Below are 27,444 nucleotides of genomic sequence, written 5' to 3' on the forward strand. Positions count from 1 at the left end.
ATCCACGATGTATATGGTGCCAAGTTAAACTGTCTGCCTACACCAAATCTATATCTGTCCCTTCCCTGCATATCCATCTGCCTATCTAAAAGCCACTTAACCACCACTATCATATCTGCCTCCACCACCCCTACCTGGTAGAGGATTCAGGACATCCATCATTCTTCATCAACAGCAAGATGCCTCCATATCAGTGCTTTTTTAAAGTGATAAACGATTTACAAAATAGTTTGCGTTCTACTGACACTGGTCCAATTCAAGGGTCTCGACCCGAAACATCGCCCATTTCTTCTCTCCAGGGATTCTGCCTGTCCCGCTGAGTTACTCCACCACTTTGTGTCTACCTCCCAATTCGTTACGTGTTTGATCCTGGTAACAACTTCTCTTTTGAGAAGCAAGGAGATGGAAGAATTACATTTCATGTTTATCTTCACTCATTACAATTCTATGGACGACAGTGATCGCAACTTCTACTGACGTGTGGATGGCCGTTGGCTCGCTAGAACAGGTCTTGTTTTTGGTCCTGCTGGGGGTCCACAGACCCCTCCTCACCCAGCAAACCAGGTGGGGGAGACGGTTTAGTCGCCGGCTATCCGACCATGGAGCAGGTATCACGGGATTACATGGTACCTTATTATTGAAGCAGAAATCTTCAAAGATGGGAGGACTTTTTGCTGACTTAAGGTCAAACTAATTTCCATGGAAACGGATGCCTAAGTAGGCATTCCCCATGTAGTATACAGCATGGGAGAGGACACACAGAACATGACAAGCTAATGGAAAGGGGAGGACAAGAACTCGAGCTAAACCAGGCCATGATGCAACCAGCATGCTCCGTCAGTACTATCCGTCTCAGCAGGCCAGTTGCACCCATAGTTTCAACTCATGGACTACCGCCTTTGTGATACCCTCTAAATAATGCAGTGCTGGCATCTGAGCTTCTGAATCGTGTTGCAAAATCAAGTGACGGTGTCTCTTCACCATCCCTGTCTCAGACTGTTTCTCCACTGCCTGTCCAGGTTACAGATCTTGGCTCACTGAAAGACATGAAAGGTTTGTTGTGCAAGGAGGCAGCAAGAGATACAGTTTGTAAATCACTAGAGTGCAGGATATAGGGAGATGAGATGTGAGAAGAAGGATGAGATATGAGGTTAGACGTATATAAAATGATGGGAGGCATTGATTTGGGAGACAGTCAGAACTTGTTTCTCAGGCAGAAATGTCAAAGACTAGCGAGCATAGCTTTAAGGTAAGAGGAGCAAAGTTTCAAAGAGATGTGCGGGCAAGTTTTTTACAGAGAGTAGTGGGCGCCTAGAAAATGCTGCAGGGGGTGGTGGTGGAGGTATTTATAATAGTGATATGTAAGAGGTTTTTATATAGGCACGTGGATATGCAGAGAATGGAGGGATATCGGAAGGTAGAGGAGTTGAGTTTAACTTTGCATCATATTTGGAATTGACATCGTGGGCCGAAGGGCCTGTTCCTGTACTGTACTCTTCTACGTTCTATGATTGGAACATTTCAATGGCTTGAATCTCACTGCAGGCCTCATTGTCAGCACCATGTCCTCTGTGCATGTTAGGGCACCCTCGTCTCTCCACCCTCTCCCGGTGGCTCCTGCTCCTTCTGTTTGTACCATCTTGTATTGAGAGAGAGACACGAGTGTTATGCTGTCTGTTTGCCCATTAAGATTGAATGCAGGTCTATGTCAATGATGCCGGTCTGAGGACTGCAGCAGTCCCGAGTGCTTGAGAGTTTGGTGACGTGGACGGATATTCAGAATGAAACCTGACTGAAGGAGAATGCTGGTTGGTTTGTGATGAGATCATGGTGCATTGAGCAGTATTGGAGATTAGTCAAGTCAGGTCCAGTCAAGGAAGTTAATTGTCATGTGTCCCAGATAGGACAATGAAATTCTTGCATTAGTGTTCAATTATTGATGGGAGATGAGAATGGGATTGGCATTGGTTTATTCTTGCCACATGTAGCGAGATTCAGTGAAAAGCTTTTGTGTATGTGATATTCAATTTAAGGGCCTGTCCCACTTTCACAACCTACTACACGACCTCTGCCGAGTTTGCCCTTGACTCATACTTGCAGCATGGTCATCATGAGGCCCTAGGAGGTTGTAGGAGGTCGCAGGTAGGTCGTAGCAGGCCGTGATGCTAGTCGTAGGTACTCGTGGCATCAAGGAAGTCGTGGCGTTTTTCTGGCCTGATAAAAAATGTCCACGAGTAAAAAAGGTTGTGAATTAGGTCGTGAAAGTGGGACAGACCCTTAAATCAGATAATACCACGTGTGAATGCAATCGAGCCATACACACGTATAGCAGGAAATGCGAAGAGAAAAATCACAGTATTAACGTAAAAAATACCAGTATTATAGCATGGTTACAGATACATAGAAACACTCCAAGGTCTTCAACCAGATCAGTGGAGAGATGAGAACTACAATACAATGACGTGTTCTTAAGTAGTTTTCTGTTTATAGTAGTATGTAGTTTGATCAGTATTCCAATTGTGTAATAAGACCCAATTCTTTTTATCAGAAATTTTGGGACATCTCCCTGAACTTAACACCCACAAGTACATATGTTTGTCATGCAACATTTCTTCAATTTCCATTGTCTAATCAATTCAGAAGCAGTCAAGACATTCAATTATCTCTTTTCGTATTTTTCAATTTCATTTCTAATTCAGTGTTTATCCAGCACTTTTCTTGACTCCCTTGCACGATGTTATCAGCACTTCCCCATTTCTAAACCCTAATCCTCTCTGCAGAATAAGGCCAACGGGCTATTTACCTTCCCAACCATCCGCAGTCCCTGCCTGACAATCTTCCACAATTTGTGCGCTCCTGTCAGCCTGTCCCTGAGATCTGAGCAACAGCCTTGGACTTTAACAACACGTATCACCTTACAAACCTTGCATTTTGGAGGAGGGACCCATAAGGGAGGAGACTTGTCGCTTTAGCCCAGAGACTGCAGCAGACCCTGCTGGACTTCAGCCCCTAGCGCAAAATGTACGGAGAGTGAGCAGCAGTTATTGCAGGTAATGTCATTGCAGTAATATTGGAAAGTGTTACAATAGGAACATTAGTGCGTGCCAGCCAGCTGGTATCTTACTTAAAGCAGAATTTCCATTCATATGTTTCAAAAACTATTCAAGAACTTCCAGACTATATAAAAAGGTGAATATGTTGTCCTGTTTTTTGTTCATATTCTTTAATGTTCATTGAATCCAATTGCATTTAGAATTCTATTTATCTACTTCGCTATGTGTTATTTATCTATATCTTTACCTACCGCTGCTATTGGTAGAAATATTCAGTGAGCTAGGGGTTGAGTTTGCTCGTATTTCAAAATGCTGGGATTGTGGTTAGTTTAAAGAATGTGCTTGGCCTTTTTGGCATTGGTATCATGGTATTATTGTCACATGTACCCAGATACAGTGAAAAGGTTTTGTTTGGGTCATATCAAACTGTACATGAATGCAATCGCAAGGTAGTACAAGGAGAAAATGCCAGGTGTAGAATATAATGTTACATCATTGCAGTGCTACAGGTACAGAGAAAAAATGGAAGGGCCACAATGAGGTAGGTTGGAAGATCGGGACTGCACGCTAGCTTACGGAAGGACGATTCAGTAGTCTGACAACAGTGGGAAAGAAACAGTTTCTGAATTTGGTGGTGAGTGCTTTCAAATGGTACACGTGTCAATAACAAACTAAAGTTTAAATTAATTATATAGATTCAGTGAGAATTTTGTCTGCAGTAAGCAAGTGTATTCAGCATGTGGGCAGGGATAGAAACTGAACACGTTACAAAAGGCTGTCCTGCCTTTCGTTCCAACAAGACTGGATTCAATATATTAACACAAAGTTAATGTTTGGGTTACATCAGTTTTCCTACTTCACTTTATTTGCAGGGACATGTTTGCATTTATTATTCAAAGGCATAAATTAGAATTTCTAAAAATACAATGGCAGTTTTGTGGATTTGCGCCATTCAATATTGCCGGGTGGCTCAGGTTTCTCCAACCTGTGAACATGCCTGAGCTCTAACACCTCCAGTTGAGCTTCTGGCTGTGCAAGTTCAGCCTTGCATGAAACATGTATAACCCCACAAGCACTTCAATGGATTGCTCAATTATTTAGCGTTAGTAACACACAAAGTGCTGGAGGAACTCAACGGATCAGGCAGTATTGGTCGGCAAAAGACAGGTGAGTTGTTAGGCACAAACAGAATTAAATGTAGGATCCAATAGTCTTTAGGGAGACATTATTGCAAGCTGACCAAAAACGGGAGCTGAATATTCAGGACATTTGACATTCCAGACGGATAGGCGGGTAGGAAAAGGAGGATTAGTTTTCATTTAGTTTAGAGGTAAAGTCCTTCGGTGAACTGGAATCTTGAAGAAAACGTGTGCTGGAGGGACTCAGCAGGTCAGTCAGCATCTGTGGAGGGAATGGACAGACAACCGTCTCAGTGGGATAGGCATCATCTCTGGAGAAAGGGAATAGGAGACCCTTCTTCAGACCCGGAGGAATCACAGTTGGAGTGAGGAGGAGAATGTATTCAAAGTAGACATGCCTTGAGGAGATTTCACAGTGGAGTTGTTTGCTTGTTTGTTTGTTTGTCTTTTTGCACAAAGTCCGCTAGCATTGGCACTTTTCATTTCACTGCACATCTCGTATGTGTATGTGACGAATAAACTTGACTTGACTTGACTTGAAAATGTGTAGGAAGGAACTGCAGATGCTGGTTAAAACAGGCCAGTTCCTTCCCACACACATCAACAATAGTCAGTGTTTTTTTTGGGTGAGTTTTCATGTTGGTATGGCAAACTGGCTCCTTCAAATAGTTAAAAATAGATTTTCAAAGTTTAAAAAATTTAAATAGACTTTATCATTAGTTTATGAAATTGGAAATTATTTGGTCACAAAATCATAACGGAAGAGGGTGTATATTAATGGAAAAAAATGTTCATAAATGCAGCTTCACTGATATGTGTACTGGTACCTTTTATGTATGGTACCCTCTTGCATTTAATCAGACTCTAAAAATGATGCCAAACTACAGGATGGATTTACCTTCAAGCTGATAACTTTAGGAATAAGAAATCTCCAAATCTAGATGGCGCCTGCCTGCGGAGACTTTTGCGGAGCACCTAAACATAAAAGGTTTACCTACAACTTCCATCAACTCACCTGGATCATGGAAATGGATTCATGTGTGTATATATTTATATAATGGTATTTGGACACACTGATCTGTTCTGTAGTCATGCCTAGTATGTTCTGTTGTGCTGAAGCAAATCAAGAATGTCATTGTCCTATAAGGGACACATGACAATAAACTCTCTTGAATCTTGAGGTCATGCCTTGGAATGAAAGGATATGGATCATGTGCAGGCAGAGGAAATTAGTTCAACTTTGCATTATGTTCGGCACGGACATGATGGGCCGATGGGCCTGCTCCCTTTATGTTCTATGTACCACAGGTTTAATCTGCTGCTTCCTTGGCTATTCAGGTGGAGAGAATGAAAAGAAACGAGAGATTAGCCCTCTCGTCCTTCTCCATGGCCTCGATCACATCTGGGAACATTGCTCCAACCAGGCAACGTGTGAGTAGCACAGTCTTTCTTCTTCCAGTGGTGAGAGCAGGGATGGCAATGTAGCTCTGAGCCCAGATTTTTCAGCGCGCATTCCTGGAGCTGGGCTATGACAAATCAACCTGATGTATAGGCACTCGGAAAATACCTGAGGTCAGGATCAAACCCAGGTTTCTGGCGCCGTGAGGCAGCAGCTCCACCAGCTACGCCACTGTGCTGCCCCTTGTTGCTTAAACCTTCCATCCCTGGAGAAAAGAAATAGGTGACGTTTCAGGTTGAAACCCTTCTTCAAACCTGAAGAATGGCCTCACCCCGAAACGTCACCTGTTCCTTTTCGCCAGAGATGCTGCCTGACTCGCTGAGTTACTCCAGCATGTTGTGTCTATTTTCAGCACAAACTGCATCTGCAGTTCCTTCCTACACCTTCTTCCATCCTTCTGTCCTTCACATCAAACCACTACGGACCAATACTATTTTGAATTTTGGATGTGTGGCAAGTGACTAAGTCAAGAAAAGTAAAAGCAGAATGTGAATGGGGCAGCAAATGCAAAGGAGCTCACAATTACTTGAAATAAATTATTCACCCCGTCAAAGGAATAGTTACATTAAAGCCTGAACCAATCCCTACTTATTATTACGATTCTGATTTTATGCATTTTATACATGAACATTTAAATCTCTTTTAATGTCTGGAAAATCCTGCATTTGCTGAACACCAAAAAGCACAAAAGAAACTAAATCCAAAATAGAAAATGGAAAATATTGTCCTCTCTGTGAGTAGCCAGGCCTGTTCTAAGATTACAATCCCATGAGCAGATCATTGATTATTGGGAAAGTGAAGGCACTGTCCTTTTTTTATCGAAAGGTTTTAAACTTCCAGACTTGCCATTTCCATCCAAGCTGAGTGAGGACACGGAACTGTGAGTTTTGAAAGTGTTACAATCGTTAGACACTAGTGTTGTTCATGAGAGAGTAAGTGTGGGCATAGTAAATGGCTCAGCTGGACTGAACTGTCAATGGCTCAGGAGTGTCAGATATGTCATCTGGATAGAGCCATGGAGCGATACAACATGAACACAGGCCCTTTAGCCCATCTCGCCCATATCAACCAAGTTGGCATAGTAAGCTAGTCCAATTTGCCTGCATTCGGCCCATGTCCCTCTAAACCCTTTCTATCGATAAATCTATCCAAATGTTTTTTAACAGTCAGTAATATTATGCCCCTCACAATCACAATCTTGTACATCTCAATAAGGTCACCATTCAGCCTCCCAGGCTCCAAAGAAAAGAGTCCCTGCCCATCCAACCTCTCCCTATAACAAGAGGCCACAACCCCAGGTAATATCCAGGTGAAATCAGCATGATGCATATATAGAATAAGTTAGGTCTTTATTCTCTGGAGCGCAGAAGGTTAAGGGGGGACTTGATAGAGGTCTTTAAAATGATGAGAGGGATAGACAGAGTTGATGTGGACAAGCTTTTCCCTTTGAGAATAGGGAAGATTCAAACAAGAGGACATGACTTCAGAATTAAGGGACAGAAGTTTAGGGGTAACATGAGGGGGAACTTCTTTACGCAGAGAGTGGTAGCGGTGTGGAATGAGCTTCCAGTGGAAGTGGTGGCGGCAGGTTCGGTGGTATCATTTAAAAATAAATTGGATAGGCATATGGATGAGAAGGGAATGGAGGGTTATGGTATGAGTGCAGGCAGGTGGGACTAAGGGAAAAAAGTTGTTTGGCACGGACTTGTAGGGCCGAGATGGCCTGTTTCCGTGCTGTAATTGTTATATGGTTATATGGTTATATAGACTAAGGGCAGATAAATATGGGCAGATGCTGGTTAATACACAAAAGGACACAAAGTGCTGGAGTAACTCAGCGGGTCAGGCAGCATCTCTGGAGAACGTGCAAACGTGCAAACGTGACATTTTGGGTCGAGATGAAGAAGGGTTTCGACTGAAACATCACCCATCCCTGTCCTCCAGAGATGCGGCCTGACCTGCTGAGTCACTCCAGCACTTTGTGTGTAGTTGTATAGACTAAAGGAAACTGTCAGGTGTGAGTATGCCGTTAGCCTTTATCTGGTTTCATGGGAGGATCTGTCATAACTTGGGACTTCTCATTATTTTTAGACATCCTGCCATCGGCCTGGCTTTGGAGGGAACGCGAGACCTGTGTATCTCCGAGCTCTCACACTCAGTGACACTCCAGGTGTAGATGGAGAAGGGGGATATTTCTTACTAGAAGACCTCCATCAGGTAACTTGTTCCATTTAAAAAAAAAATCATTATTCATTTGTTATGGATATCATATAGGGATCAGTTAAACATCCTAATGCATCCTTATGTACGGTTAATGCATAAGGATGCATTAGGAAGTATCCTTATGCATTAATGTATAAGTGGTCTCTTCACTGTACTGGTAGATACGACATTAAACTCAATTTGATTTGGCTTGAATGGATGGAAATTGGAGTAAAAATTGGGGCAATGCCTTAACAGAGGTAGTAACCCCGCTTATAGTTTGCCTTCATACCAGTTCCTTTAAGGAAAAGGTTTCAATCAAAGAATGATTACAGCAACATACACTTATACAATACACCCGAGGTCTCAAGGTAGTTCAGCAAAGGAAAGGATTCCCAGCTGAATTCTGCACCATGGAAACAGGCCATTAGTCTAATTGTTCTGTCCGTGTTTATGCTCCACACTAAAATACTTTCACCTTACCTCATGTAAGAGGATCATCATTGTCTCTAGCTATTATCTGTGCTGAAGGAGCAGAAAGATTAGAAGACATTTTAGAAGAAGTTTAGTTGGCACAGTGGCACAGCTGGTAAAGCTACTGCCTCACAGTGCAAGATTTTGACTGCCTGTGTGGAGTTTGCATGGGTTTCTATCGGGTGGTCCAGTGTCCTCCCAAAGTTGTGCAGCTTTGTCGGTTAATTGGCCTCTGTAAATTTCCCCTGGTGTGTAAGGAGCGGACGAGAAGGTGGGATCACATAGACAATTGTGAAAGAATAGACAATAGACAATAGGTGCAGGAGTAGGCCATTTGGCCCTTCGAGCCAGCACCGTCATTCAATTTGATCATGGCTGATCATCCCCAATCAGTACCATGTTCCTGCCTTCTCCCCATATCCCCTGACTCCGCTATTTTTAAGAGCCCTATCAGGCTCTCTCTTGAAAGCTTCCAGAGAACCTGCCTCCACCGCCCTCTGAGGCAAAGAATTCCACAGACTCACCACTCTCTGTGAGAAAAAGTGTTTCCTCGTCTCCGTTCTAAATGGCTTACTCCTTATTCTTAAACTGTGGCCCCTGGTTCTGGACTCCCCCAATATTGGGAACATGTTTCCTGCCTCTAGCGTGTCCAAACCCGTAACAATCTTATATGCCCTCTCATCCTGGCCTCATGTTACCCCTAAACTTCTGTCCCTTAATTCTCAAGTCATGTCCCCTTGTTTGAATCTTCCCTACTCTCAATGGGAAAAGCTTATCCACATCAACTCTGTCTATCCCTCTCATCATTTTAAAGACCTCTATCAAGTCCCCCCTTAACCTTCTGCGCTCAAAGAATAAAGACCTAACTTGTTCAACTTGTTAGGAAGGAAATAGAGAGCTATAGGCCAAATGTGGGAAAATGGGACTAGCCTAGTATGTCAGCTTGGTTGGTATGGACAAAATGGGCCATAGGACATGTTTCTGTGCGGTATAGCTCTATAATTCCAGAATCCCATGGTGGGTGTTATTAGATTTTCAGACCACACGAAGGCTTTCAGAATAATTCCTTTCTGCAAAATGTCGTCTGGCTGAGGGAGGGTCTCGTGAGCATGCGGCTGCCCTGATCTCACTCACCATGCCGTGCCTTTGTCCTTCCAGCTGGTCAAGCCGATCGCAGCTCACAACCAGGTCAGTGGAAGGGACCTCCCCATCACTGCCCGCAAGCAGAGGCCAGCCCGTCCAAGATTGGCACCCGACCCCCAACAATCAGCCCTACCTCCATCCAGAGCCATCTACCGCTCTGCTTACTCCAGCCCTTTGCGGGGGCCTCCGGGATTTCCAAGCAAGATCAAGACGTCTGACTTGACAGGGTGGTCCTCCTCCTTGGGAGACAACCGCATCAGGAGCAGACAGGTAGAGTTAAGAGATTTGAGCATCACTCATAGCTAATACACTCGCAGAAGGGAAAAGCAGAGTGCTGGAAGAACCGAACTGGACAGGCAGCATCTGTGGAGGGAATAGACTGGACCAGAAACATTGTCTGGGCGGAAATCTAATGAATATAATGACTCTTTCTGTTAAGGTTAAACAGAATAACTTGCATTATGATCTCCTTAGATTCAAGTGTCCCATGCCCTGCAAGACACGTGGAAGATCCTAAAGGCAGCCAACCGGTCCAATGTCCACATCTCCATGCTGTACCTTGGGACTGGGTCAACGGTTTCCACTCAGAATCCCAATCATCAAGATGAAGTGAAGGTGTTTCAGCAAATCTGTGGAGCCGAGAATATTTGTGTGTACAAGGGACATCTCGTTCATAGAGGTAGGCTGCCTAACTGTGCCTCTGAGGCCGCCGTGGGCACTGGATGTCTTTGCATTATTTTAGTTCTGTGTGATGTTACATGGACTGATGTAACTTTTCCTCCAAACTCTCCCTCCTGCTTAGTTTAGTTTAGTTTAGTTTAGTTTAGAGATGCACCGTGGAAACAGGCCCGAGTCCACCCCGACCGGCACTCACCTGTACACCGGTTCTATCCCACACAGTAGGGGCAATTTACAGAAGCCAAATAACTGACATACCTGCATGTCTTTAGAATGTGTGCGGAAACTGGTGAAAAACGGAGAAAAAACAGGCGGCTACAGGGAGAATGTACAAACTCCATATAGACAGCACCCGCAGTCGGGAACGAACCGGGGTCTCTGGGTCTGCGCCACTACGCCACCTTCAAGGCTCTAACATACATTCACTGTGACGGTCTACGTACACACCAGTCATGTGTGAAACGGCTACAGCTGAAGAGGGACGGTGGGGCCAGCTGTCACCCCTTGTTCTGAGGTTATTTTCCCAGGAGGGACATTGAAAACCAACAGTTTAAAACAGGCAACAAGATACACGGCAGCTATATGGATAAATGGGTGATGAGGGATAGTGCCAAATGTGAGGTACAAAGATTGGGGAAATGGGATATGAAAGGGGAGTGGTCATACCCCACGACAGATGGGCTGTACAGTTTGATAGCCATGGGGTAAGGGCTCTCCTGTGGCGTTCTGTGCTGCATCTTGGTGGAACCAGTCTGTTGCTGAAGGTACTCCTCGGGTTGACCAGTGTGTCATGGAATGGGTGAGCTGTATTGTCCAAGATGCTCCGCAGTTTGAGGAGCATCCTCCCCTCCAAGACCAACTCCAAAGGGTTATTTCAACCGAGCTCTGTTGTCTACACACCAGTCATGTACAAATGTCCTCCTTGTACAGCATGCTGCATTGGCACAGCGCCTCCCCTCACCCTTGATCTTGATGGTGCCTTTTGGAGTTACACAGAAAACCTCTGAGGCTGCACAGGCATTTGGCAGCTGCTATGGTTTCAAGGGTTTAAAGGGAAGATGTGGCCGCTTGCAGTTAAATGGCCTCTGCCCGATATGTCTATTTGTGTGTGGGCATAGACATGAGGGCTGAAGGGCCTGTTTCCATGCTGAACAGCTCTGTGACTCTATGTGGATTGGTCAGTGTCAATCTATTCTCTGAGGAGTTGGATATGGTATACAGTAAAGTAACCAAATTTTGCCTGCTCATTGGTACACATCAAATCATTCAAACAGCAAGTGCAGTCTGATGAGGGTCGCTCATATTTCGCCTAAAATAAGCTTATTTCACCCCAACCATGGCTGGTAGTTCTGCCATCTGGGAGGCGCTAGGGGTCTCTGGGTTGATCCTGACTTAGATGCTGCCTCTGTGGAGTTTACACGTTCTCCCTGGGGCTGCATGGGTTTCCTCCGGGTGCTCTCGTTTCATCCCACACCCGGAAGATGTGTGCGCTTGTAAGTTAATTGGCCTCTGTGAATTGCAGCTAGTGTGTAGGCAGTGGATGAGAACGTGGAATGCCATGGAACTACTTACTGTGAATCGATGTTGGATTGTCAGTGTGGACTCGATTCACTGAAGGAGTTGTTTTCATGCTGTATCTCTAAAGTAACCAATATTTTGCCTGCTCATTGGTTACACATCAAAGTCACTCATGTTGTATTAGAAGTGACAGAGATGACAGGTTGTTGTGATAAAGTGATATGCGTTCGATTGGTCCTGGGCTTGAGTCGAAGTCCAGTCTGCCCCGAAGGACTGTCTCATCTATGTGCTGGTAGAAAGATGATCTGAGCCAATTTGGGGGCCACTTTCATGATGAACAGGGACCTACGGTATCAAATGTCCTCTTGTAATGCCATTTTCAGCAATGCCCTGTACAATATGAGAAGTGGAAGATGGATAAGTGCCTTCCTGCTGCAATAAATGCAGCTTCTTCCCCTCTGTTATCAGACTCCTATAACCTGGCTACAATCCCAGTCCTCCAACCTACCTCATTGCAGACATTGCGCTTGTCCTCTGGGACCATTACACAACAATACTGTCACACGGTATTCTGCACTCTGGACGTTGCCACTTGGTGCTACCTGTTCTACTTGTGTTCGGCTTGATTGTGCTCATGTATAATAAGATCTGATTTAATTAGATAGCATGCAAACAAAGGTTTTTCACTGCATCTTGGTACTCGTGACAATAATAAACCAATACCAATACAAGAGGCATATTTGCAGACATGATGCCTGTCTAGCAAAATCAGTTGTGACATAAAGAACCTGATATAGACAATGACTTCCCATGGATGGAGAATGTTCTGTTACTAACAGATGGATTGGCATATTTGTGGTCATTGTGTGCATGTATACCTTTAAGAACTCTAGGTATTACTTGACATGCCTTTTCATACAAATTTGTATAAACCACTATATTTACTTGAGTATTAAAGAAAACATAGTGCTGGCGGAACTCAGCGGGTCAGGCGGCATCTGTGGAGGGAATGGAGAGATGACCGTTTCAGGTCTGGACCCTTCTTCAGGCTGATTAGTTTAGTTTAGAGACACAGCATGGAAACAGGCCCTTTGGCCCATCGAGTCCATGTTGGCCATTGATCACCATTCACACTAATTCTAAGTTATCCCACTTCCTCATCTATTCCCTGCACATTAAGGGTCATTTTACAGCAGCCAATTAACTTACAAACCTGCAGGTGTTTTCGATGTGGGAGTCAACCTATGCGGACACAGGGAAAACGTGCAAACTCCTCACAGACAGCACCCAAGGTCAGGATGGAACCCAGGTGTCTGGTGCCGTCTGGTGCGTCGCTGTGCTGCCCACTGATGTAGTAGGGGGGAGAAGAGTGGGAGAGAGTAGTGGGGATGGAATGAAGCCTGGCAGGTGACAGGTGGATACAGGAGAGGGGGGTGATTATCTGATGGATGGAGTGAGTGATAGAAGTGAAAAGGAGACAAAATGGTGTCAGATGAGGAGAGAATAGGTAGAGTGAGGTGTAAAGCTAGAGGGAGGGATAGGTGGGGATTGGTTTCCTTCAATGCAGAATATTTGGTTACATACAGTGTCCCTCACCTGAGTAAACAGAATTGTGGAATAACCTGCAGATGTTACAGTGTCCGTTCTCTGTCCTAGAACAATTCCAGTTCGTTTCAAGACGACACTTTGCTTTTCTGTTCAGCGTCACGATCCACGTGAACGGGCTGGTGGCTGCCCGCATCAGCTGGTGCTGTGAGCACAAGTACCCTGTTGGCTTCCAGCTGGGAAAGCGAAGCTGCTTCCGTCTGATGGGCATTAGAGGAGGAATACCCTGCCACAGGTGGGAGCACAGACCGAGATGGTTCATTACCAATGCCAGCTTTTTGTAAGATTTTTCCCCGATAGCCCAACTTACTGCAGTTGAACCGGCCCCTAAATGCAACAACATGCAAGTAACATATAATAACCAAAAATACGATAAAGTAATGACCATAATATTAGGTAACCATAATATGCAAAAGCTGAAGACACCATCCACAGATGATTATAGAGTCACGGGTAGAAACAAAGAACTGCAGATGCTGGTTTATACCAAAGATAGACACAAAGTGCTGGAGTAACTCAGCGGGTCAGGCAGCATTTCTGGAGGAAAAGGATGGGCGACTGTTCGGGTTGGGACCCTTCTTCAGACACAGAGTCAAGAGTGTTTAATTGTCGTATGTGGAACAGGTTTGTAAACACAGTATTTAATGAATAATATCATAAGCAGACTAAAATAAAAGTTCAATAAATAAAAAAAGAAATAAATTGCAAAAAACAAAAACAAACCTCAAAGTTCCTAGAACAACCAAGGCACTCATAGCAAGGATCATGGGCAGACAAAAATGCTGGAGAAACTCAGCGGGTGAGGCAGCATCTATGGAGAAAAGGAATAGGTGACGTTTTGGGTCGAGACCCTTCTTCAGCTAGGATCATAGTTGCTGAGGTTAGTGTTGCGCAGTGTTCAAGAGCTTGATGGCTGGTTCAAGAGAAGTCTCATGCAGGATTAGTAATCTCTTTTGATGCAGATCAGCAAAGATTTTTGAAATGCATCTTTCTTCCTAAATAATATTGGAGTCATGATTTGTGTTACATTTTATGTATCTTTCAAAGTGAAAGATTTATCATTGACTGTATTGGTAGTTTCACTGGGAACACTGGACTAAATAGATCCATTGTATCTGTGGTAACTAATGGAACTCGAACCAATGTACGTTAAACAGGTGTCTGAAGGCCTGGCCCTACCAAGGACATGGGAGTAAGCAGAAGGCAGATGTAACACAGCCTGGGAGAGAGACTGACTTCAACGACCAAGATGAGAGGTCACAACAAGGCAAGGAGTACAGTGTGTTCCTGATCAATATGACCCGCAATGTTTTAAAGCAATTAGGGGCGCTTAGCAGGAAAGTAACGCGTGCAGTGGGATGAGAATTAGTACAGAGGGATGAGAATTACAATGCTCATGGTTTCTCTATCCTGGTTTTGATCGAGAGAACAAGTTCGGCCCTAGTCCATCGAGCAGAATAACCTGAGAGGGAACATGTGGAAGGAAGGCAACCGTAAGTGAGGATGTGATGACACCAACTTGGTTGTAAATGCCCATAAGACCTGGGTGTCATGGTACACCAGTCATTGAAAGTAGGCATGCAGGTGCATCAGGCAGTGAAGAAAGCGAATGGTATGTTAGCATTCATTGCAAAAGGATTTGAGTATAGGAGCAGGGAGGTTCTACTGCAGTTGTACAGGGTCTTGGTGAGACCACACCTGGAGTATTGCGTACAGTTTTGGTCTCCAAATCTGAGGAAGGACATTATTGCCATAGAGGGAGTGCAGAGAAGGTTCACCAGACTGATTCCTGGGATGTCAGGACTGTCTTTTGAAGAAAGACTGGATAGACTTGGTTTATACTCTCTAGAATTTAGGAGATTGAGAGGGGATCTTATAGAAACTTGCAAAATTCTTAAGGGGTTGGACAGGCTAGATGCAGGAAGATTGCTCCCAATGTTGGGGAAGTCCAGGACAAGGGGTCACAGCTTAAGGATAAGGGGGAAATTCTTTAAAACCGAGATGAGAAGAACTTTTTTCACACAGAGAGTGGTGAATCTCTGGAACTCTCTGCCACAGAGGGTAGTCGAGGCCAGTTCATTGGCTATATTTAAGAGGGAGTTAGATGTGGCCCTTGTGGCTAAGGGGATCAGGAGGTATGGAGAGAAGGCAGGTACGGGATACTGAGTTGGATGATCAGCCATGATCATATTGAATGGCGGTGCAGGCTCGAAGGGCCGAATGGCCTACTCCTGCACCTAATTTCTATGTTTCTATAAGAGGAAGAGAAGAATGAGGGAAATGTGGGAAATCTGGGCTTGAAGATGTTGGGGAAAGAGAAAATATTTCAATGGGGTTCAGTGTTGATTGGATGTGGTGAGGGCATTAACAATTTGGCTCCAGGTACTGCCGCTCATTGGCTGATTGGAATGACACTATGGTGATGGGTTTTGCCATCTCTCAGCAGCTTACACTTCCAATTTCAGGTATGTGGAGTCACACAGCATGAAACAAAACCTCTGAACGTGCAAACTCCTTATAGACTGTACCCAAGGCCAGGATAGAACCCAGGTCCCTGGCGCTGTGAGGCAGCATCTCTACCAGGTGTGCCACAGTGCTAGTTGGCGTTGTGTAGCGTTCAAGAGCCTGATAGTTGTTGGGAAGAAGCAGTTCTCGATACTCGCATTAAAACAAATTGCTTTACATTCTTCCAGCCTCCACTCCTCACTCCCAACAACTGGAAATGTTGGCAAGATCAGTGCCGGCAATGTCAAAGTCCAGCTTCCTCAGGAGTGACGTGGGAGAGAACAAGATGATGATGAGTGATGGTTCCTCCAGCAACTCGAACTATAAAGCCCCGACCTCAATGAAGACTCCAGCCTCTTCAGGAGCGAGGAGATGGAAATCAAGCCAGTCTTGTGATACGGACCAGCGAACCACAAACGTCAAGAGTGCTTACCTCTTCCATGATGCTTCGAATACAAAAATGTCCTCACAAATCCCAGGGTTTGACAGCGGAGGTAGAGCATACAGGAGAAACAATCTAATGAGGAGGATATGTCAAGGAGCAGAGAGAATGGATAATACTGGGTACAGCAGAAAGCAGGTTAACCCAGAATCTTCCAGCGATGGTGAAAACACCAGACGTAAACTGTTTGAGAATCAAAGAAGGTCATGGAAGAAAGATACTTCAGATGCAGGTGCAGGAAGCAGTGATCAGGAAAGTGGGGACAGTGGTGCCTCAAGGAAAGGCAGCAGGGTGAAGAAGAAAATAAAGAGGAAGAGGGGAAGGAAACGGGAGGCAAGGGAGGAAATTGAGACAAGGTTTGGTGACCGTGCGGATGGAGATGAAGGGAAGAAGACACGGGGCAGAGGGAGAAGGCTGAAGACAAGAAATAATCTGGAAGACCAAATTCCTGCCTCGGTAACGCAGAGAGACGCAGTGGAAGATGGTGAGGAATGAGTGTTATATAGTTCACATTGGTCATAGATGGGTGAATTTGCATCTATATTCACAGGTATAGTTCAGGAGGAATTGGACAATCTGTCTATTTGGTGTGACCCAGAGTATGCATTGGCAGAGTTAGATCTTTCCCCTTCCCCCGCATTGTTTCTTTGGTTTCTGTGTTTAGTTAAGTTTAGTTTAGTTTAGTTTAAACACCCAAGAGAAGATTGCCTAATGCCTCATGAACTGTTTCTGTGAATATAAATCCAAAGTCTATGTCCAGACACATGTTCATTCAATGTTTATACCAAGTGGAATTTGCGGTGCTGTCCACAATGATCCCTGTAGAACCGCACCAAACGCACCCACCTACCTCATGGAGCGGCCAACTCCAAACACCCACTGGAGCAGCCAGCTTCCCAGGAAGCAGGGGAGACGGGCTGGACTGCAGGTGAAAATTAAGCTACCTGGTGTCATGTCCCCCCCGCCCCGCATACTGTTGGCAAACATCCACTTACCAATTTATTTTAGAGATACATCATAGAAACGTGCTCTGGCCCATTGAGTCCATGGCAACCATCGATCACCCATTCGCTCTAGTTCTATGTTATCCCACATTCGCATCCATTATTGAACACAAGCCGGATAAAGCCAGACTCACCTACCTTAGAGGAAATGCCGTCTCCCTGATGTAACGTACTTGGAGCCCCGACCCCAAATCATCTCCTTCTCTCCAATTCCTGAAGGGATTATCTCTGTTCCCTAGGTTCGCCCACGGATGTCTCTAAGGCAGAACCAGCTGCACGGGTTCAGGTGAAGCTTGCCTCAGCCCTCAAACGTGCTGAGGCCACGTGGCCTGAGGCAGCGCACAGCGTCACGAGTGAGGCCAGTGGCGGCGAAAACTGGAAGGAGAGTGAGAGAGGAAAGAAACCGCCCGCACATGGAAGGCAACCGACAACGTGTAGGTTTTACAAGTGTGGGAAGCGGGAGATGTGTTAACGGTGAATCTAAAAGTGGCAGGTGGGAAAAGTCTGGTCCAACCGGCCCACCCAACCGCTCAACCTCTGGACCATTATTGCAAAAGACTCCATTCAGACCCCTCCTACCATCATGTGGTCACCAACATTTAGCAAGATGGTACGGCAGCATGGCAACTCTTTGTGTGCAGGTCCCATTGAAGGGTCGACCATCATGCGGTACAACCATCTTCTCTTATTGATCTCAGATTGGAGCAGATTTGAGCCAACTCTACAAACAGCAAAAACATGCGACAGGTCATGAGTCATGGGTCATGGGCCATGGGTCATGGGTCATCAGGCAGAGAATGGGACAGATGATGTCACCGAGGCTAATTTAGTTTGTATGAACAAAAACTAAACTTGGAATCATATACGATATTAAGGATGAAACTGTCAATAACCATACAACTAAATAACTATAACCAGATAACTGTATTCGGCACTCTTTCTCGTTGTCTTTCTCTTTGCACACTTGTTGAATCTCATGCACGGTTTAATTGTACTCGTGATTGCTATGATTTATCTAGATTGTACACTAAACAAAGTTCACCGTATCTTGGTACAGGTGACCACGATACACCAATACCAATATTAACTGATGGAGTGAGGCTTGGAGACAGGAGCTGCGGTACAATGTTTTTAGTGGGAACCTGGGCCAGGATTAACTCATCTGAGTTTAGATGGCAGAGATGGACAAAAACTAACATACAATATTACCACCACCAAGTACCGAATGATCTACCTCTGCCATGCTTTCTAATCCGGTATTAGTTAACAAATTAAAACTCATAAAATCAAATTAAATGTACATCGACAAATGATTTAATGCGTGAATAATTTAAGCACATCACGAAATACTACACCACTAAATGAAATATCTACTTTCCTGATCACCAGTGCACAACACCTGCAGTGGATGCTATTGAAGAGATATACTGCAACAACCCAGCCAGCTCAAGTAGACACCACTCCCAGACCCCAGACCCCATCACCAAACAGATTACTACTGCTCAACATCAATGTTATCCCTGCCAAAAGTTTAAAAATCAATTAACTACAAAGAGGCACAGGTTGGGCAGAGAGGCGGAACCTTTATCCAGGGTGGAAATATCAAGGCATGGAGGGCATAGCTTTCAGGCGGGAGAGGTGAGGTTTAAAGGCGATGAGCAGGGCAATTTTGTTTTGAAACCAAGAGAGGGATGGGTGCCTGAAACATGCTGCCAGGGCAGTGGTGGAGACAGATACAATAGTGGGGTTTGTGAGACTTTCTGACAGGCGCATGGATGTGCAGCGAATGGAGGGGTATGGATCATGTGCAGGCGGAAGAGGTTAGTTTAACTGGGCATCATGTACGGCGGGACAAACATTGTGGGCAAAGGGCCTGTGCTGTACTGTTCTACGTATGTAGGAAGGAACTGTAGATGCTTGTTTATACTGAAGATAGACACAAATAGCTGGAGTACCTCAGCGAACCAGGCAGCATCTCAGGAGAGAAGGAATGGGTATCGTTCCGTGTCTCGACCCGAATTGAAGAAGAGTCTCAACCCGAAACGTCACCCATTCCTATTCTTCAGAGATGCCACCGTTCCCGCTGAGCTACTCCTGCTTTTTGTTTCTAACTTCTGTACTGTTCTATGTTCCATCTTGAGCACAGTTTAAGGCATTAATATCAATATCAAATGCCATGTGATTGGATTACTTGAATGTTTTGAACTTCGAACAGTCACATTTTCCAATTCTGGCTGTTCCCGGTCAGCATTCCCTGGGAAGTTTGGAGAGCCCTGGTATTCGTAGCTGACACTGACACCCAGGGTTGGAAAGGGGCATTGAAACATTTAGCTCCTCTTCTCTTCGTACCTGACATCTTTTGTCTCCTTTTCTTCTCGTCTTTGTTACTCATCCCACCATGTGTTAATCAAACCTGTATCCACCTATCACTTGTATCCACCCATCACTTGTATCCAACTCACCAGGCTTTGTCCTGCCCCGTCTCTCTTTTCCAGCTTCCTCCCCTCTACTCTGCCAGTCTGAAGAAGGGTCCCGACCTGAAACGTCGCCTGTCCATTCTATCCACAAATGCTGTCTGATCAGGAGGGTTCCTCCAGCACTTTGTGTTATGCTCAAAGTTGCAGCCTATACATTTTCTTGTGTCTCTGACATTATTTTCATTGTTCTGTTGCTGGTACATATGGCAATTAAACACTCTAGATTCCTGCTGTAAGAATGTGATTCTTAAATGTATAATTCATAGCAGGAATGCTTCTTCTGTTTTAATAGCTTTTGCAGATGGGGAAGTAGATGGGTTTGCACAATTTCCGGCCAATGTGCAGACAAAAAGTAAGGGCACTGTATGCAATACTCCGGCGTCACTGGCTGAAAGAAAGGAAAATGAAGAAGCAGCTAGCTGTGACTCTATACTACAAAGAAGAACAAAGCCCCACCATCATATGAAGCCGGCCTCCACACAAAATGATGGTAGTCTACCGGAAACTAACTCGCATGACCCATTCAACAATGTGGGCATGTCTTCCAAGGATTGTTTGGATGGTAGCCAGGAATGCACTTGTTTTCCAGTGACCTGGAATGAAAAGATCAGTGGGAAAAATGTCTCCAGTCAGGGACCCAATGCTTTGAAGCGACTGGATGAACAGAACTACCTCCAGGTGTCTTCCGAAGCACAAGGAAATTCATGCAGCATAACCAGACCTCGGGCGAGTGAAGACAAGCAGATTTTAACAGGCTACAAGACCAATGCCCGGTCATCAGGTGATTTAGGTTGCACTTGTGATCCACCCTGGCCACGCCAGTTGCCTTCATCACATTGCAACCGAGACCCTGAGGATGGTCACACTGGCACCAAACCAGGAAGGCGCAGGAGTGAGGATGAAAGCGTGGCAACTGAGCAGCTCCCGGGTAAACTAGTGTCAGAAAATAAGGACAATATAGCCACGTTAAGTGGCAGCACACAGGCAGTTGATGCACTGAGAAAACAGGCAAGTATGTTCTCTCTTGAATTGTTTTGGTATGGAGTTGGGCAAGGTGTTCTTGCAACTGTTGTGTTGTGTGAGCAAAAACTGAAGCGGACCAAGGTTGCACATTACTGCAGCTGTTTTACGGGTGTGACAATGATAAATGCAGTTGTAGAGACCCAGGTTATGTGCACTCAGGTCATTGCTAAATATAGAAGCAGTTTGGCGTACATGGTTTCCTAACAGATATGATTGATTAAAAAGGCAGGCCCGTTTGCAAATATGTTTAAAAAGCTTGTTTAAAATATGTTTAAATGCGAGCTCCATGTAACCACTTCATCTCTTGAAAAACTCCACAAAGTGCAGGGATCTGATTTCCAACATCTTAAAGTTGGACAATTCGAAGAACATTCAAGCCCAGGGATTTGTAAATCAGTCACAATTTTAAATCTTCTTGAACTTTATAGCTTGGACAATCCTTCTACCCATTATCCGTGCAACTATTGCTGTCCTCTTATTCCATGTGGATCTGGAAATGTTCACCTTTTTTAGGCTTTATCCAAATAATTGATCAGCAAGTTTGAAAGCTTGTAGTCATATGTTATTAAAGTGCGCTGAAGAGATTCATCAGTGTGTTACCTGGGCTCGCGGGCTTGAGTTGTCGGGAGAGGTTGGATAGGCTAGGACTTTTCCGAATCCAAGCGGAGAGATGAAAGGGATTCTCAAATTAGTTCTCGTTTCAGACTTGAGTTGCAGTAAAGGTTGGGGTTAGCCTCTGCCGCTTAAAATGCCTCACAGTTCATTCATTCATCCCACCTGAAGGTTGCAGACGTTATCACTGTGCTCACAGCCTGCAAATCAGTGGGGGAGCTGACCATGAGAAACACTGGGCTGACTGATGACCTCCTCGAAACACTAGTCATCGCACTGGTAAACCACAGCCAGTCGCAAGTGGAAACAATTAACCTCAATATAAATAACCTTGGCCCGCACAGCGCTGAGCTATTGGTGGAGCTCCTCAAAGCCAAGCCCTCAATCAAGTGCCTGCTGTAAGTAGCACATTACTCACACTGCGTGTGTCGACCGATTCATTGTGGTACTGATTCAATGTGAACTATTCTAATCTGTGGGTTAATTGACATGTTGACATAAGCATCCCATCCTGGATCAAAGAAAAGGGACTGATTTTCCAATGAAACACAAATTGCTGCAGATGCTGGACATCTAAATGTGAAGATGCAATGGAAAGAGTGAGAGAGATATTCAATACAAAGATTTCAGACTCCTCGAACTGCCGATGAACCTTTAACAAATGTTGGTTATTGTATTCTTCTCACTGTGTTGGTGCATTTACAGGCCTGTTAAGCTGCAGCAAGTAAGAATAGAATTATTGTGTTGCAGGTACATTAGGTCATAAGGAATAGGAGTAGAATTAGGCCATTCGGCCCATCAAGTCTACTGCGCCATTCAATCATGGCTGATCTATCTCTCCCTCCTAACCTCATGCCCCTGCCTTTGCCCTGTAACCTCTGACACCTGTACTAATCAAAAATCTATCTATTTCTGTCCCGTTATCTCTCACATGACAATAAAACACTTGAAATAACTGAGAACTTTAAAAGTTGAGGCATTTGGGTCATATATATATATATATATCAGTTGTTCATTTTGTTTCTGTGTTCCCTATCCTGTGTTGCAAAACAACTCACAAAACTACAATATAGAAAATACAAAACAACAGCAGCTAGATACAGGAACATGGTTGACCATTGAAGAAGTTGGGAGATGTTTAAAATTTTGAGACATTGCTGGTACTGAACACATAAATTGGTTGTAATCATCCAGTGTATATGCTGCATCCAAGTCTCCTCCCACGTCGGTTGTTAATTCCATCAAGATAACATCCCTTGTACCTTGAGCAACAAAAGACTGCTGGAGGAACTCCTTGGGTGGGGTATGGGCTCAGCCTGGTCCAATGTGATGCCGTCGGGCCCCTTCCACCTCCGCTCCGTGCAACTACTGCAGGCTGCACGCAATCTGCTCACTCGCCGCTGCTGTCGGGTCTCCCATGGCGGCCTCTGCCAACGTCACAACCCCAAATGCACCGCCCGTCACCTCCAACAGCCACTCCACTGCATCCGGGCACCAAGGTCGTCATGTCCTACTTCCCAAGCCAATTATGGGACTTTAGGGTGAGTCCGAGCGTTAGAGTTCAGAGAACATTGCTGAACTACTACCTACCTCTTCGGAAACCCGCGGACTATCTTTGATCGGACTTTACCTTGCACTAAACGTTATTCCCTTATCATGTATCTGTGCACTGTGAATGGCTCGATTGTAATCATGTATTGTCTTCCCGATGGCTGGTTAGCAGGTAACAAAAGCTTTTCCTTGTACCTCGGTACACGTGACAATAAACTAAACAAAACCAAAAGCACTGTCCGTCATCTCCAGCAGCCACCCCGCTGCATCTGAGCACCAAGTTTGTCATGTCCCACTTCGCAAGCCAATCACTGAACTTTAGGGTACTTTCAGGTGAGTTTGCAGACCTGATGAGTGTTTCCAGCAATTTGTGTTTATACCTCTAATTTCCAGGATCTGTGGTATTGTTTTGATTTCTACATTTAAAGTTTGATAAATTTCACATGAAAAATACATATTTGTAACATTTAGGATTAGTTACAGATTTCTGTCAGGATTGCGATACAGTCTATGTGTTGCATCAAACATATTCTTGTCACTTTTTCCAGGTTACACGGAAACAATTTGGGTGACAAAGGCATTAGCATTTTGATGCACGGACTCATTGACCTCCTTTTGGCCGAAAATGCAGAAGAAACCAAGACTGGTAATGTAGAAGGGGAGCATTCCGATCGCCAGAGAAAGAGGCTGCAACTAACTGAACTTGACATTGGTTCAAATCACCTCACCAATGAAGGTCTGAAATGCGTGGCTATGTTTCTCAGCATGAACCCACCCCTGGAATACTTGGGACTGTCCCGGAACGATGGTGTGGATTTGACTGGATGGAGGGGATTATTTGACATTTTGAAGGATTGTCGGCACATCTCCCATCTCCTCCTTGACGAAAATGTTCTTCGCAACGAAGGGGCAAAATACTTTGCAAAAGTGCTCCGTGTTAATAGACGTCTATGTAAAGTAGACCTGGACGGGAATGGAATAGGAGATGAAGGAGGTCTAGCTCTGTGTGAAGCCTTGTCTTCCAATCCTGGCCGGTCCCTCAGATATCTGAGTCTTGACGGAAATGAGCTCAGTGGTGGAGTGAAGAGAGATCTGGACACATTACTCGCAGAAAATAAACAGGGGTAGACTACACCATGGAGACACAAGGAACTGCAGGTGTTGGAATCTTGGATCAAGAAATAAACTGAGGAACTCAGACAGGCAGTATCTGTGGCGAGATTAGACAGGCGACATTTCAGGTCAGGGCACTTCTTCAGACTGATTGTAGCACGGTTTCAACGCTAAATGTTTATTCATTCCCTGACTGTCTGAAGAAGGGTCTGGAACCAAAACATCACCTACACACGTCCTCCAGAGATGTTGCCTGGCCTGCTGTTACTCCAGCATTTTGTGTTCCTCTACTACTTGATTCCACTACACTGGGTAAAAGATACATTCACCATATCTAATACACTAATGATTTTGAACACCTCTGTAAGATCACCGCTCAAGCCCCTGCGCTTCCAGGAATGAAGTCCTAGCATGCCTAACCTCCCCCACGAGCTAATGCCCTCGAGTCCTGGCATCATCCTCGTAAATCTTCTTTGCATACTTTCCAGCTTAATGGCATCTTTCCTATGGCAGGGAGGTTCAAAACTGAACACAATACTCCAGTACAATGTTCTAATCAATGCAAAGCTGAATGGAAAGTAGCAAGCAGTCAGTACAATGACGCCAAATGCAGCCTTTCCAATATTCAACTCCCAGTTCATTTTATAGCCAAGGGAGCAACAGCAATACATTGATACATTTGGCCAAACGTCACGACACTCTTGAACCACTCTTACTAAAGCAGCTGGAAGGGCAAATGTGAAAAATTGGCCAGTATCTCATGGAACACTGCCCAAGTGCATATCGTTGGGAAAATAAAGCAAAAATAACACTGATCCCATGGAAAATAGTTCCTCATGACTTACATTTGAGTAGAAGGCATCAGGAAGCAGCTTTACACGACTTTAGTTAGACTGCATTTGGAGTTTTATTGTGAGTTTCTGGTCACTCCAATACAGGAAGGCTTTGGAAAGGGTGCAGAGGTTTACCAGAAAGATACCTGGATTAGAAGGTATTAGCGACAAGGAAATGTTGGACAGACTCGGCTTGTTTTCTCTGGAATGTTGTGCAGCGACCTGTTAGAATTATGAGAGGCATAGTTAGTGTAGAACCTATTTCCCAGAATGGAAATATCAAATACTGGAGGGCATAGTTTTAAGGTGGAGAGGCAACATTTAAAGGAGATGTGTGGGGCAAGTTTTTTTTAATTTATTTTAAGCACAGAGGGTGGTGGGTGCCTGGAACTGCTCTGCCAGGAATGGTGGTGGAGGCACTTACAATTGTCACATTTAAAAGGCTTTGGGATAGGCAAATGGATATGCAGGGAATGGAGGGATATGAATTATGTGCCTGCGGGCAGATAAGAGTTTGCCTTGGCACCATGTACAGCACGGGCATTGTGAGCCAAACGGCCTGTTCCTGTGTTGTACTGTTTTATGTTCCATGACCATTTAATGCAAAGTGAAAAGCAACGTCTCCCAACGCACAAGAGCAGCAGCCATGGCAACTCCAAGAGATTGTTAATGAATTTGAAGCAGAGTTCATGGTTTCTGAATGCAATTAACATGCAAATCCCTGCTCATCAGTGAATGACAGCCCGTGGCTAGAGGCAGCTTTCCGCCTAACATTCGCTTCAGTCAGGTTCTGTCTCTGGAAAACAAGTACTCAATTTACTGACAACTTTATTTGTACACTTCACAGTCAGTGAGATCTTCATTAACAGATGTGGACATTAATACAACTTACAATGTCACGTTGCCATCAATCTAGCAAAGAATCTTTGACCCAGCATACATACACAGTGGACACAGTTTCTGAAGAGGGGACGCGGCCTAAAACATCATCCGTCTACTCCCTCCCCCGATGCTGCCTGACCCGCTGAATTCCTCCAGCACTTTGTGATTTGCTCAAAATTCCAGCATCTGCAGTTTCTTGTGTCCACATACATCAAAGTGGGCTCATTGGAAACTTCTAATGATAATTTCTAAAAACTGCACATCAAATCTCTCTTCCAGATACACATTTTCTAAATATTACATTATTTTCTCCCCTTTCGATTGGTTGTATTGAGGCAACATAAGCCGGCACTTGCAGATACACGATAATAACATATTGAAGATATTTGATCAGGTACATGGATAGGAACAGTTTAGAGGGATGTGGAACAAATGTGGGTACATTTTAATCAATCACAGGGTGTGGACAAGGCCACATTATGCACCACCACAAAATACTTTGGTGGTAGTGATGAGCTAAATCATTGAACCAGTGATAATTGCCTCCCTGGTCTGTTGATACATGTGCAATAAATGTGCTTACATAGGGAATTCCAGCTTAGATACTTAAAATCTTGCATTGGCATCAAAGTGAAAGAAGTCCAGATTTCACTTTATCAATTGCAAAAGTTCATTTTTAATAAATATACAGCTGGAAACACATCAGGTGGACACTATGATAAATATATAACTCTGGCCCAATATCCCAAAATGACAGACGTTGCGGATCTTATTCATGGTTTGCTTGAAGGAATGGAAAAGATGTTTGAAGGGATGGAAAACTCCCCTTAATTGTCCCTTACTTGTCCCTTAAAAAGAATCTAACAATTAATTTCAAGAAATATTCTTCAATGAGCAGGATAAGGATGCTACTCTCCGCCTTCCACGGCCACTGTTGCTACTGCCTTCACAAAGTAAGGGCCTTCCTGCAGGTATGCTCGCAGCTGCAGGTAATGTTGGTTTCCAAAGATCTCAGCTATTGTCTTAGTATTTACAAGGGCCTTTACCAGTGCGAATTTGGCATCCTTTGAGCTTTTGTCGGCTTCAGTCGTCCGGTCAACAATGTATTCCACAAATCCCGGTGTACTGATCATCAGTCTCTGACCCCAAGGCTGGCCAGCAATTGCCTGCATTTAGGAAAGAGATAGGAGCAGAGTCATAGAAAGATGGCAACCACAGTAACAAAAATAACCCAATTAATCAATAAAGTGGCATTGACTTAGAAGGGATTAAACTAAGGTAGTTACACTCCAAGTAATACATGAGACAGGTGATAATTTACAGCTCAGCACATTGAATAATTAAAGTAACAGATTCCAAGTTACTATTAGCCCAAGTAAATTAGCAACTTGACAGTGGAAACCAGATAATGAGTTCTTTAAATTACACTGCAATGGAAAAGCAACTGCAGCAGATGCTACTTGTCGGAAATAAGGAGAAATCTTAAATTCTCAGCGGGTCAGTTTGTACAGAAACAGAATGCAATGTACCAGGTCAATGGATCTCTTCAAAATTGCTTATTGAAGCTCACAACATTAACCTTCTCTCCGCTCATATTGCCCGAGTCAGGATATTCCAGCATTTTCTATAAAGTTTTGCCAATCTTTACGTCAATCTACAATTTCTGCAATTCTGATACAGAAGTCTGATTGTAGGTTACAGCAAGGAAAGAGCAAATTTAAGGCAAAACTG

General features: G+C 44.4%; 2 protein-coding genes across 2 annotated transcripts in view; one reads left to right on the plus strand and one right to left on the minus strand.

Annotated features, from left to right (window-relative positions):
- On the plus strand, positions 1–25,958 carry LOC129711994 (uncharacterized). Its single transcript, XM_055660102.1, has 9 exons — positions 1–3,050; positions 5,531–5,623; positions 7,743–7,868; positions 9,486–9,740; positions 9,945–10,149; positions 13,323–13,506; positions 14,429–16,702; positions 17,462–21,732; positions 23,434–25,958. Exons 2-7 carry the CDS (start codon positions 5,540–5,542, stop codon positions 14,631–14,633), a joined length of 1,059 nt encoding a protein of 352 aa, XP_055516077.1. The 5' UTR covers positions 1–3,050; positions 5,531–5,539; the 3' UTR covers positions 14,634–16,702; positions 17,462–21,732; positions 23,434–25,958.
- psmd5 (proteasome 26S subunit, non-ATPase 5) overlaps positions 25,643–27,444 on the minus strand; it is a 15,179-nt gene continuing 13,377 nt past the window's right edge. Inside the window, exon 10 of the mRNA XM_055660101.1 lies at positions 25,643–26,879. Coding sequence (XP_055516076.1) covers positions 26,622–26,879 — 258 coding nt within the window. The 3' untranslated portion in view covers positions 25,643–26,621. The remainder of the gene's footprint in view (positions 26,880–27,444) is intronic.

The sequence above is a fragment of the Leucoraja erinacea genome, chromosome 31 (assembly GCF_028641065.1).
Source record: "Leucoraja erinacea ecotype New England chromosome 31, Leri_hhj_1, whole genome shotgun sequence".
NCBI lineage: Eukaryota > Metazoa > Chordata > Chondrichthyes > Rajiformes > Rajidae > Leucoraja > Leucoraja erinaceus.

Bases quoted from the DNA above. Each gene is read 5' to 3' on its own strand.
- LOC129711994 (XM_055660102.1), top strand. From the start codon at position 5,540: ATGAAAAGAAACGAGAGATTAGCCCTCTCGTCCTTCTCCATGGCCTCG. The intron at 5,624-7,742 runs GTGAGTAGCACA...CATTATTTTTAG, and splicing joins TTGCTCCAACCAGGCAACGT to ACATCCTGCCATCGGCCTGG. The intron at 13,507-14,428 runs GTGGGAGCACAG...TACGTTAAACAG, and splicing joins GGAGGAATACCCTGCCACAG to GTGTCTGAAGGCCTGGCCCT.